At 38.3% G+C, this 13,004-nt stretch overlaps 1 protein-coding gene across 1 annotated transcript in view; it reads right to left on the bottom strand.

Annotated features, from left to right (window-relative positions):
• Window positions 1–13,004, bottom strand: part of fws (Conserved oligomeric Golgi complex subunit 5 four way stop) — a 70,384-nt gene that overhangs the window by 56,424 nt on the left and 956 nt on the right. The window contains exons 3-4 of the mRNA XM_083112451.1: window positions 11,070–11,194; window positions 3,776–3,989 (exon numbers count right to left, since the gene is read on the bottom strand). Of these exons, the coding sequence (XP_082968577.1) occupies window positions 3,776–3,989; window positions 11,070–11,194 (339 nt within the window). The remainder of the gene's footprint in view (window positions 1–3,775; window positions 3,990–11,069; window positions 11,195–13,004) is intronic.

Below are 13,004 nucleotides of genomic sequence, written 5' to 3'. Positions count from 1 at the left end.
TTCGTTGAAAAGTAAGTTTATAGACATTCCAACACATTTATCACTTCTAGGTGATTCACAAAGCACTTCTTCAACATTATTTAATGATGTGGATGTAGACTCAGCATCACTTGAGAGTTCACAAGGGGATGTGAAATCAGTACCGGGAAGAACGTTTGCAATAAGGTCGGCACACTGTGACGAAGCAAGGAATTTTCACAATTCTCGCGAGAGTCACTGCGCGACTTTTTGCAAAAAAAAATTGCAAATTTGAACTTTGCGGCCGCTTAGATTGTGTTTGGAATGTTGTGTTTTTCTTCATGCTGCATGGGAATAATAATTCAAATTATTATTATTATTATTATTATTATTATTACTGTCGCAGATCTTTGACTGTGATAAATTTGCCATTTTTATTTTTTTCTACAGCATTTTCCATAATATTTCAAAAGCTCAAAGGGGGGGTTAAACCCGGTAACCCCCCCCTTGCGTACGCCACTGTATATATATGTGTGTGTATATATATAATATATATATATATATATATATATGTATATATATATATATATATATATATATATATATATATATATATATATATATATATATATATATATATATATATATACATATATATATATATATATATATATTTTAGCAGGTAACAATATGTTAAAAACACATTCTTACTTTCCAAAGAAGCGCATGTGGGATGGCAAAAGGGATCCGGATCCGGATCCGAAAGTTCTGGATCCGGATCCGAATCCAAAAGTACCGGATCCGGATCCGGGTCTGAAAATTCCGGATCTGCCAGGATCCGGATCTGGCCATCCCTAGTCTACGGTTATTACAAGCACAAAAACACAGATGTTGTCAATGTTACATTGTTGTAATATAGCAACTTAACTGTGAAACAATCAGTCTATTTTATTTATATTTTTCTTTCTGTAGACCATAGACTACAAGATAAATAATTCTACAATGCAAGCAATAAGTACAGACAAGAAAAATTATCATAATTTATATTCTGATAAATTAGTATTATTATTTATTATTTTAAAAATCGTAAGTGCATATTCCTATTGCATAATGCATTATGTACTAGTTCCTTCTTCCAACTCTACTGTGCCTGATGATACGAATGAGAAGTTTGTGAAACGTTGCCACTTAAAATAAGAAGTAATGTGCTGTCTTGATTTTAAATATGTAGTAACTAAAACATATTTTCAAGCACAAAGCAAAATATTGTTGGGTCAAAAACAAAAATGGATGGGCCATTATACTGTCAGGTGTCCAGTGAGCAATTTTCATAGTGAAATGTGTACAGTGATGAAAGTTTGTAGAGGGTCGTTCAAGGAAAAAGTTTCCCTTTTTTTTTTTTTTTTTGGAGAAAGTACAAGCCCGATAAATGAAATGAAACTAGCAACGTGTTCTTTCGTTTACACACAATGCAATGTTCGTGTGGACTACCGCGCATGCATGACACGTGATTAGCGTGAGTCATGCAGTGAGAAACGTGCCCTGGCCATAAGGAGTAGTGAGTCATGGCGGAACAACGTGTTTTGGCGGTGTGGAGTAAAGAAGAGATTCGTTCTGTTATCCGGTATGAGTGGGCAAATAATCTTGCTCCTATCGACATCCACAGGAAGCTGGTTGTTGTTTATGGAGACTCTGTAATGTCAGTGTCAGTCAGGTTTCATCGCGTTGGGTCCCACGACAACTCACTGCAGAACATCTCACGACGTGTAAGACATGTTGCCTGGATTCTCTGACCTCCTACCACAATGAACGAAACAACTTTCTCTGCCATATTGTGACTCAGGATGAGCGCTTCGTTCGTCACTACACTACAGAATTCAAACGGACGTCGATGGAATGAAAACAGCCGTGAAAAGTATTCTTCGTTCCCTGGACCCCGAATTTTTTGCAGATGGGTTTCAAAAACTTGTGCAACGATGGGACAAATGCTTGTGCCGCCTTAGAAATTATGTTGAAAAGTGAGAAAGGGCCATGCTACTTGGTGCAACTTGATTTTTGTTTGTAACTTAAGAAATCAATTTTTTGCAAACATAGGGAAACTTTTTCCTTGAACAACCCTCATATTTGTAACATCTGAAATATTTTTCTCCTGGATAACTCTACGTTACATGTACAGGTAAAGTTTCATATTTCCATGTTGCTTGATGCTAAAGCTAATGATGGAGTGTTTTTCCACTTGAATAATTTTGGGGTCATTCATTGTTTTTGTTTGCATTGAGGATTGTAATGTCCACTTGACACGATTGCCCATATTTCCACACTTCCTTCTGTATAACTCACGGTTGGGCATGGTATACATAGAAGCCATTGTGGTCTAGTTGGTACGGCATCTGACTGCTACACGGGAGACCCAGGTTCGATTCCTGGGGTGGTTGAACTAAGGTCGAAATTTTTCCGACCTTGTCCCCGCACAAAGCGGTTCTGGGGTGGAACCCTACCTCCACATCCCCCTACATGTGTCTTCATAGGATGGTGCAACATGCACGGGAACTTACCATGGTAAACATGGTTAAAGTATTGTGCAGAAGTTTTGTATTTTCAAGTACCATGTCACTACCGTAACGAACCTTAAAGAGGATGAATGATGAGTAGTTTACATCACCCCATCAATTAACTGGTTAACATTCTAGGTGCCCAGCATCTCCACCACGTAACGAACCTTAAAGTTCGTGGGATCTTAAGAGCACCTAGAATGTTAACCAGTTAATTGATGGGGTGATGTAAACTACTCATCATTCATCCTCTTGATGAGACCACTCGTCATTGACATGACGAGTTATTGCTTGGCATGCGAAAGGTACAAATTACACAAAGGAATTAAACTACTGAAAAGACAATGGCAACTCGTTGGATTTTGTGAACCGTTGAACCTGTATCATGGCTGGGTGTAGGATAATTACCTGTCTAACTGAAGTCTCTTAGCTGAATGAAAATAGCGAAGTCCTCTGTGAGCTTCTCTCCTATTTGTTGACCAGAGCGTTGTACTACTCTTCACCTCCTGCCTTGCTGACCTCCTCTCTCTATGCTCTCAATTCCCAAAGTCCAGTCACTTCCCAGCTTGTCTCACCTCTATATTCCCTGGCCATCGAGCTCTTCCTCGATGCCGAATCGCCGAATCGTGTTTATTATCATAATTGCTACCATGCAAACCGCTGACACCAAACCCAGAAGTGTTACCTGTTTCCTGAATGCTCAGGAGGTTTGCATGGCACAACACAATGCATTGTAAACATGCCTAAGAGGCTTGAGACAGCTGAGAGAAAAACAAGTGAATGCCCTGGTCAACATGAAGCGTTCAGAGAGACTTAATAAAATAAATATACAATCCTATGGATTGATACGCTACAACTATTGATGCAGAAACATGAAGCTCTATCTGCACAATACTTTAACCAGCTGGCCCCCGTGGCTGGGTGGTTAGCACATCGTACTATGATGCCACGGGTCCCGGGTTCAAATCCCAACCTCGGCATGATGAGAGTCAATTCATCAATTTCATCATATCATCACGCATCCTCATCTTCGCAAATTAGCAAAAATTGGACAAAAAGCGAAGTAAAACAAAACAAAACAAATGAACAATACTTTAGCCATGATTACTGAACCCTACCATGAATCCAATTTTATTTATTTCTAACTTTATTCATTTCAGCCATATTAAGAGTTACATAATAAATATAAACAAAGAAAGCTAAATACACTACCAAACATGCAGATGTATCTGAAACTGTTATTATCACTGTAAAAAATCCCATACCTAGCTCATTAAGACTTTGTGCAGCTTTTGTAATCTCAGGAATCCCTCCTTTCATCTGGACTTGCAGTCTTTTGGACAGTTGCAGAATGCGTATAATGCGACGTAACATATCACAAGTTGCATGAAGTCGTGAAAGCACCATCGTCTGTGTCTGGATTTTGTTGTATGGCTCCACAATCTTAGTTCGAAGTCGTTCCACAGACGACAACAGGCACTGAAAAAGTCATAAGTTTTAATTGAAAAATGATGCAAAATAATCCTTCATAATTGCACATTTATAAAAATGTATTTTACACACATTCTTACAAAAAAAAATGAAAATGTTACCAAACAAAAGTTTTGAATAAACCTATATCATTAAATTTAGTATGCAAAATTATGTAAATGGCATGAATATTTCAAAATTTCCTTTCCAGTAAATAGAAAATTTATGGTGAAATAAGTGTTAGAGTGGAACCTAATAAGTACAAGGGCTGATTTTTTAGTAGTGGCAACTATGCTATATCAACGCCGTGCAATGCTGTTTATGCCAAAGGTTAGTTACATGAGTACCCTCCCTCAGAGCAAATGAACTCACTCTTCCCACTCCATGCCCGTGCGCAGTGACAAGAACAGAGCAGTTGTGAGCGAACGGTCACGGAATGCAGTCACGATGTTTACGAAGCAGGAGCAAGTGAGCTGGTTAAAAATTGAACGTGCTAGAGGTCGCACAGCACGAGAGCGTCACAAACAGTGAAAAACATCCTGCAAGCAGCTCAGAAGAAACCGGGGACACTTTATGCATAACCCACCCATCATTCTACATGACAATGCTCGGGCACATACAGCAGGAGCTTTGGCTGATTTGTTCCACACCCATACTCTCCGGATTTAAGTCTTCGACCTAATCCGTAAGATGAAGGAACCACTTCCGATCAGTTCAAGACATCTTTCTGGAAATAGACCACTCTCTTTACACTATCAACAGATTAGGCAGTGCCAACGACTTCCACATCGCTGGCAACATGTTGTATCCAACGCTGGGGACTACATCGAAGGCCTGTAAAACATGGAACCATATATGAGTCTAGAAAATAAATATTTACCACTACTAAAAAATCACCCCTTGTACAAAAGACCAATAACAATTGAGAACTTCAAGTGTATCTGATTGGTTAAGAAGTTAACATAATTGCATCCAGTGTGGGAGATACTAGTCTCCTTCTTCCACATCATATTGTGTCCACCCAAATTGGTACAGGATTTGAATAAGATGTAAAGCAAAAATACTTTTGGTTTATCGATTACAACATTATGACAACTTTCAGTTCCACTTAAAATAATCTTAAAATGACCTGGTTTAATCTTTAAATGCCAGTGTCTGTAAAGATTGTATGCCTACTGGCCCCTTTTGTGAACAGCAGCGTGTGCCTCTTAAATTTCTCATTTCTCTGGAACAAACTTTGATATTTGAATCGGCAGGTTTAAGAAGAGAATGAAGACTAAAAAATGGCAAGATGACCTTTTGTACTCAACATCATCGGAAAGAGTCGCTCTACACGTGAGTGTGAAGAAAGACATAAAAAGCAGTCCCGAGAAGAATATAAAGAACCCTGAAATCAACGTAAGTTGTAAGAAGGAAATTAATCCCTACCACTTATACACTTCTTTTTGATTTCCCCCAAAATTTAGTTTTTGGACTTATTCCCATCTTAAACCTGCCGATTCATTTAATGATGTACATATGGAGGTATGACATACTTGAATTTCAATGCAATGCAATATTGTAGGTTTGTTGTTAGCAATTTTAAAATTATTATTTAAAAGCGCAAGCTTTTCAAATGTGAAGATATATACACAAAACATCACCACATGAGAACTGTTGGTTATACAGGGTTGTTTTAATTTCAAGTTCCTTTTGTTTTATTGTGATTTCATCATGCTACGAATGCAATTTTTACATGCTTCAATTTCAATTTACACCTGTTAACACATACTGTGGAGTTTTAGCAATTACTTAAGATTTTGTTCAATATATCCTTTCATGGTTAGGTTAGGTTAGGCATGACAGGTTTGGTTCTCCTAGCATTAAAATAAAGTTCCTAAATGCATTCTAAGGTTCCAATTTACTTCTACATTCATTCCCACTAGTCTACAATACTAACTGTCGCTTGTCAACAGATAATACCTGGTCCATGGAAAGTGCGCATGCTTGTGAAAGGTAACTTTTAAGTTGCTTTTTCAACATAAATAACTTTTTTCGAATCAAAACAGTTATCATTACTTTAAGGAAGGTTCAAGTTCCGTGTGACAATAATTTCTAAAATTCCACTATAATTAGTGTTTCTGCTAGGAGGATTTGAAAAAAAATCATAAAACAATCAGAACCATTACCTTAATTTGTTCTCTGTGTTCCACAGGAAGAAAAAATTTGACATCCTTCATTCGCAAATACAATTACATTTGGTTGGACCATGCTGACTCAACAAATGGATCTATTCCTCCACAATAAGTAGTTTTTTCTTGTTTTTTTTTTTTAAGCATGTGTTTGAAACCCTCCCATCCTTGGAGGGTATACAGCATAAAAAGGTCCCATGCACTAAATATTAAGTCTACTTTTTCTTTATTTGTCCCATAATGTGCACAAGCATTTCCTTTTAAGTTATTTCTCTACTAAAAATGACTGTCACATTCTGTAGATTCACTCTGTCCATTTCCCATTCTTAGTATAACTAGATCAGGTTACATGTTAAACTGCAGTTTACTGTTTTGTTGTAATACAGTTCACTTGAACCATTTGTTGCCATCTCATGACATTGTGATAGAAATTAAGGCATGCATTTACAATACCGGAAGTATCTCCAATTGCTTTCAAATTCGGCATACTCACTAATTTTGGCCTCGTAATCACGAATCTGAAGTTAAAAATCGGCGGTCATGTCTAGAAATTGCTAAATAACCTTGTCAATTCTCCATACACTAACATGGAAACGATATGAAGACGTCTTCCTTTCCGCACAATGGTCTTGATACCAACGTTGCTCAAGTATTGTGCAATAAGTGAGAGTGTTGATTTTTCATGTGTGAAAATGGCATCTTGCGTAAAGGTGAAAAACATGTTTGCCCCACGAACCATTTACGGTAAGTTTAGGTTAGGTTAGGCAAGCATAGTTAAAATTAAGGGTCATCATAAACATAGTTTTGAAATGCTAATCATTGCAAAAAAAATAGTTGATTTCTTCATAAATCAATGGTGTTTACCCCGTTCACGGACCCACTTTTTTTTCGACTTATTTTGCAATTTCTAGACGTGACTGCCAAATTGTAACTGCAGATTCGTGATTACGAGGGCAAAATTAGTGAGTATGCCGAATTTGAAAGCAATTGAAGATACTTCCGGTATTGTAAATTTGCCCCGAAATTAATACATCCCATTGCACCACTAAGAGTAATGGTAATGATGAACAGTGCTTGAAAAATTTTCTTCAAAGCTAGGTGCCAGCTCTGAAAATCAGGCGCCAGGAAACTACCTACTAGCAATTGTGCATACTACAGCATGTTTCAAAAGTCGCACAACCCAACATTTTAAAATGTATATCATGAAAACCGTAAGAGGTATTTACACCAGGTTTTCTGCACTAAACTAATCATGTACGCTATCACTGGGTTAATACATTTATGTTAGCATGTTTCCAAATAAAATCAATTACATTATTTTAAAAAAATATTGTTAATTTGCTGAAAACATCTGAGAATTGATTTTCAACAATATATACCAACGTAGAAATTTTCAGCGAAAAATGCAGGTTTGACCAGGACTTGAAACATGGGTCTCTGATATACCATGTCATTGCTCTAGCCACTGAGCTACTGAGCCGGCCTGACCTCGCTTGATTTTTCGCTATCGCTGTTTTACCTGCGTGGAATCGTCTCTGCCACTGCTACCGCAACGGGATCTGTTGGCTTTGAAATACATTTGACTTCCAACGTTGCCTGGTTCTTCCCAGCATAGAGAAGTTAATATATTGAAGATCAGGCACACACAGGAAATGTACTACGTAGAAATTTTCAGAGAAAATGCATTAACATCTCTACGCTGGGAGAAACCAGGCAATGTTGAAGTCTAATGTGTTTCAAAGGCAACAGATCCCGTTGTGGTAGCACTGGCAGAGACGATTCCACACAGGTAAAACAGCGACAGCAAGAGATCAGGTGAGGCCAGGCCGGCTCCGTAGCTCAGTGGATAGAGAAATTGTATGGTATGCCAGAGACCCAGGTTCGAGTACTGGTCGAGCCTGCATTTTTTGCTGAACATTTCTACGTAGCACATCTCCTGTGTGTGCCTAATCTTCAATAAAAATACCAACTCTTAACAATTTGTGGGATCATTTGTTGGTGTTTGACTAGTCGTAAAACAGTTGCTTTGTGACGTACAGCGGAAGCAGGGGATTTTTCTTGGAAAACCTCTTGCACATGAGTGTAAGAATGAGTAGTAAAATACTCTTCAGCGATGCACACGCGCTGCTCCAAAGAATACGCCATGCTGAATCAATTAAAAGAACAGACATAGTAGCGTCGAAAGTGAGCGAAGAGAATTCAGTGTAACGAGAGGATTCTCTCAAGAGTCCAATTTCGGCACAAAATCTTGGTTTATGATTTTTCACGTAAATTTATAGCCAAATCTTAGGCACACGTGGCATGCATCTGTTGACAATATTTCGACCTGATAGCATTGCCATATATGCCCCAAAAATGACACTTTTTCACTCAACCCATAAAAAATCCATCAAATGTTGCACATTACCAATATTGGTCACAAATGACAGATTGATATGGCATCAGTGATCAGACATCTAATTATGTCCCTTCGATAATTTCTTACATATTTCTCTCTTTCAAAAGTGCATTTCTTGAAAAATTTTAATGCTGCTTTTCACAAGTTATTAATTTATCTAAATTTTATGTATGGAGAAAACTGATAATTTTAAGCATTGAAAAATATCTCGATGGATGAAACTTTCTAATGCAGAAAACCCGGTGTAAATATCTCTTACTGTTTTCATGATATACATTTTCAAAGTTTGGGTTGTCCAACTTTTGAAACACTCTGTATAAGAAGCTGAGCATCACGGAATTCAAAACATCACTAAATCATTCGAGAAAACAGGAAATGGGGTGTTGGGGGACAAAGAGTAAGAAATTATTACTCACTCTCTGGAATGTTCACAACGTTGATTTAAAGAAAAAAATCATTTGCTAACTTACGCTACAGTGCCTTGAATAATGTAGTGTGGAAAACTGACGGTTTTGGCCTCTCTGGCAGGTTCCACTTAGAAAGGATACCGGTAGAGGCGCTGGTGTTGATCCCGCAGCTTGGTATTCGTCTGCTTATAATTGCAACGTTTTCGCTGCAACGTCTGATTCTATTACATGAAGCATTTCTATCAATGTGATAATTGCTATGATATTTGGTACAGTGGTCACGAAGATATTAACGAACATTCTAGACAGTCGACCACGTCCTGTTATCATCATACTTTCCTTAATAATACGGGAGAAAAAATACGCGTGGAATATTCTTGGCAACTAAATTTTTGTGTATGAATTAGGTTCATTATTATTATTATCATCATTTCTTTTAAAGATATACACACTGAAGCATTTGTATTTTTAATATTTACCATCTCTTTTCTTCCACTTTAAACTAATCATGGCAATGATGATAATGATGATTGCATGAAACGACAAGGGGAACCCCACAAAACTTTCTTAGTGCCATCGACATGAGTGTAAGGAAACTTTCAAACCAATGGGACAAGCGACACGGAATGTTCACACTGTCACACCAGTGACACACACTTCCAGACTGTAAAATAGCATTCATTGCACATGAGGGTCCAAACAGCAAACGACACGTTCACATGGCGTATTCGCGTGCTACTTGTTACTTCGGTCGGAAAGCTCCTTAAAGAAAGGGTGCTGAGACCGAAGCGACACGCTACAGGGGAAGTTCCCAACCAAGTGACAAGCGACATGGTGCCTTCAGTTTATTAGCAAGCGTTCGCTGCTAATTGTGCGAACAACAGATAGGCAACACGATAAACCGCACATTACAACAGATCTAGGCGACACGATAAGCCACACGTGTCGCTTTGTCGCTCAAACTGGGCCATTTCCTCAATAGCTTGCAACATGTTGCTGTGGTTTGTTGTTCGCGCATGCGCGATGCAATGAGTGTATTGCTTTAGGGAGATAGCGCACCAAAGTGACAAGCGGCACGCAACACTTATCGCTTGAGGATTTCACCAACCGAACGCTGGCCTGTGCTTCCCATCATGCCGCTACGATGTGAAATGTTGCTCTTGATTGGCTCCTTTCCAAGCAACATGTGTCGCTTCGGTATGAAAGTTGCCTTGAACCGAACGACCCGTCGCTTTGGTGTGAAATCCTCGTATCGTTTGTCGCGTGTCGCTTTGGTCTAAAATCTCCTTGAGGAAACGGTGCAGTCAGAGCTTGTGTCCCTACGTTCGAAAGGCTGCATTGATTACGGACTGCTCGCTTCCAAGCAATACTTGTGGTTTGTCACCTCGGTATGCAATATCTCTCAGGATTCTATTTATATTCTAATAACATAGAAAAATAAAACTCTAGTCCACAATCCAACACCTGATGTCCGGAATCACTTTGCGATGTTTCTTCTTGTTACGCATGCTATTTATTTATTTATTTTATTTTACTTTTCTTTCCAAATAAATGCCATTTTTGTGACTGCAAACCACTCCACAAATATAACTGTTTCCATCAATTCGTGTATCGCATTTCAAGACAAACAAATCTACACAATACATTCCAAAAACTAACTAAGCCACATTACTTTCATCAGAAAATTAGCATTCGTACTGATTGCAGTGCCATCTATGTTTGTCATCCGTCTGGGGAAGTAGTTTCTTGGGTCGTTTTCCACACTACATTATTCAAGGCACTGTACTTACGCTGTACTGCAATTTGAACTTAGAATCATCAAAATTTCGTACATATTACAGCATAAGATCACAGTCGCCAGGCTGAAATTTTTAGTGGCCATGGCGACCGGGAATTTTCGAGCCCTGATGATGGGAATTATAGGATGCACAAGTTTGTTTGTTGGTTTGAGTTAGTGTTTTTAAGTCCACTTTATGCACAGTAAGGCTAATCGGGACTAGACCTACAGTTTAAAGTGGGATCCGAACCAGTATGTGCCTCCAGCGGGTATCGAACCCAGGACCCCTTAGGATGCACAAGTAAAGTTACAATTTCGAAAGATGACATGACTTACCTGAACGTGCGTCTGCATCATACCCAAAACACCTTCAAGTTTTTCAATCCATGTTCCTTGTGATAGTAGATCTTCATAGTGATCTGACACCTGTTGCTGTAATTCTTTGTCCAGTAATGTGATACCTTGTTACAAAAAAATAGATATAAGAATGAATTTAGTACAATTAAAATACATCATATTTCTTCATCTTATTAAGGACACAAATATTGTGTATGGACCACACTGTAAGGTATTATGTTAGCCACTCTGCGCAACGTTATTTCATTTAAACATTATATATTTGAAAATAGATGATTTTTAGATTTCTAAGATAAAAGCAATCAGAGTATATTTACTTATTAAAGAGGTGAGTATTTAGTTTCTGATCTAAATGTCTGAACTTCTGTATTAGAACGTTTCTACATTGTTTATTGCTGTCCTGATATTTTATGTGGTATCGGTAAATTTTTCATTTTGCTGGATAAGTGTGTTCTAGTCATATCTACATTCTCTTAACCTCCTTCAACAACTTGGACTGGGACAGTACATGCTATATTTAATATAACATATCGGAGTAACTATTTTCACCACGTGGTGAAGCTAGCTTTGGAGCTATTTTCACCAGATCTTAAACTGCATGTGCATGACCTACAACCTGGCCTGGCCTGCTACATGGATATGTGTATTCTTAGTTGTTGATGTGTACAAAACTTACTTCGGTGTGCATTTATTTTTGTGAAGGAGAAAGGTACTTTTTTTCTGTATGCCATGGATTTCTGATATGGACTTGGTGTTGCTAATATGTCACATGAGTATGAAGGGGTATTACGTTTCTAAATGCTTTCATTGTTAAGTTAGGCAGGTCAGGTTTAGGCTACTAGCATTAAAATTACTTTGGTAAATACTTCAGCACTTTCTGCTATTCTCACTACCTGGTGACAGTAGTACTCACACTCATTTTTAATTTAAAATAACTTCGGTAACAGTAGTATAAGCCGGAGACACATTAAACTCGTTTGTTTTCAAATAAAAATCATTGCTACTTACCTCATATGCATAGCGGAAGATTTTTCAAGCTGGGGATCACTTTTTTTTCATGAAAAAAACGTTATTTTTAACATTATAATCATTTATTGGTTGTTGCTAATTCGGCGGGCAAATTTTGACTCACGTTGTCTATCGTCAGCTGATATGCAGTATCGTCAGCTGATGTGCAGTGTTTCAAAACTTATGAACCGATAAATGCCGCACAAACTATTCACAAAAGGTTTTTAAGGGAAAATTGAGGCTAGACTCTACTTTACGTCCTTATCTGCATAGTGATTGCTTCCTTGCGTTCGCGGTGCGCGATCGTGGTGCAGCACCCGGCATCTCTTCGGGTAAGTACCTTTTTCATTTTACACTTTCTGTTCACGATAGCCCCACTATCCACTCACGGGGTCGAGGTATGCCTACGAGGTTAGGTTAGGCCTGTCAGGTTAGGTTCCATTAGCACTCATTTCACCCCTAAATATGTGCTTCATCATCTAAAAAATTCCTCAGTACGTTCAATTGCGCATATCCGGACAACATCGGTTTTTCTCGATTTACTCCTGCAGGAAATTTTTGCTCGCTTTTAGATTTACGTTCTTGAATTCCTTATAAAATAAGCTTTTCCAACGATATATGACACGTATTCCTTATGAAATGGACGTAAACTAGAGTCTTACCTTACATTGGAAAAAAAAAACGCTCACACGTCATCTTGTCAAACTTCCGCGTGGTTGCTACACTGTGAGGGGGTTACATAACGGAACACACGGAACATTTGATTCACGTAGTCGACGGTAATGGCGGCACGAGCTATCGTACAACGGAGATGCATGATTGACGAAAAATACCTTATTTTCAGGCAAAATACGTTGCACGATTCTAAAAAACAATTTCTCCGGCTTCAGAAAGTCCTCAAGAACG

Source organism: Lepisma saccharinum, chromosome 26 (assembly GCF_977018435.1).
Source record: "Lepisma saccharinum chromosome 26, izLepSacc3.1, whole genome shotgun sequence".
NCBI lineage: Eukaryota > Metazoa > Arthropoda > Insecta > Zygentoma > Lepismatidae > Lepisma > Lepisma saccharinum.
Note: the sequence above shows the minus strand (reverse complement) of the source record. Positions and strands in the feature narration are given on the sequence as shown.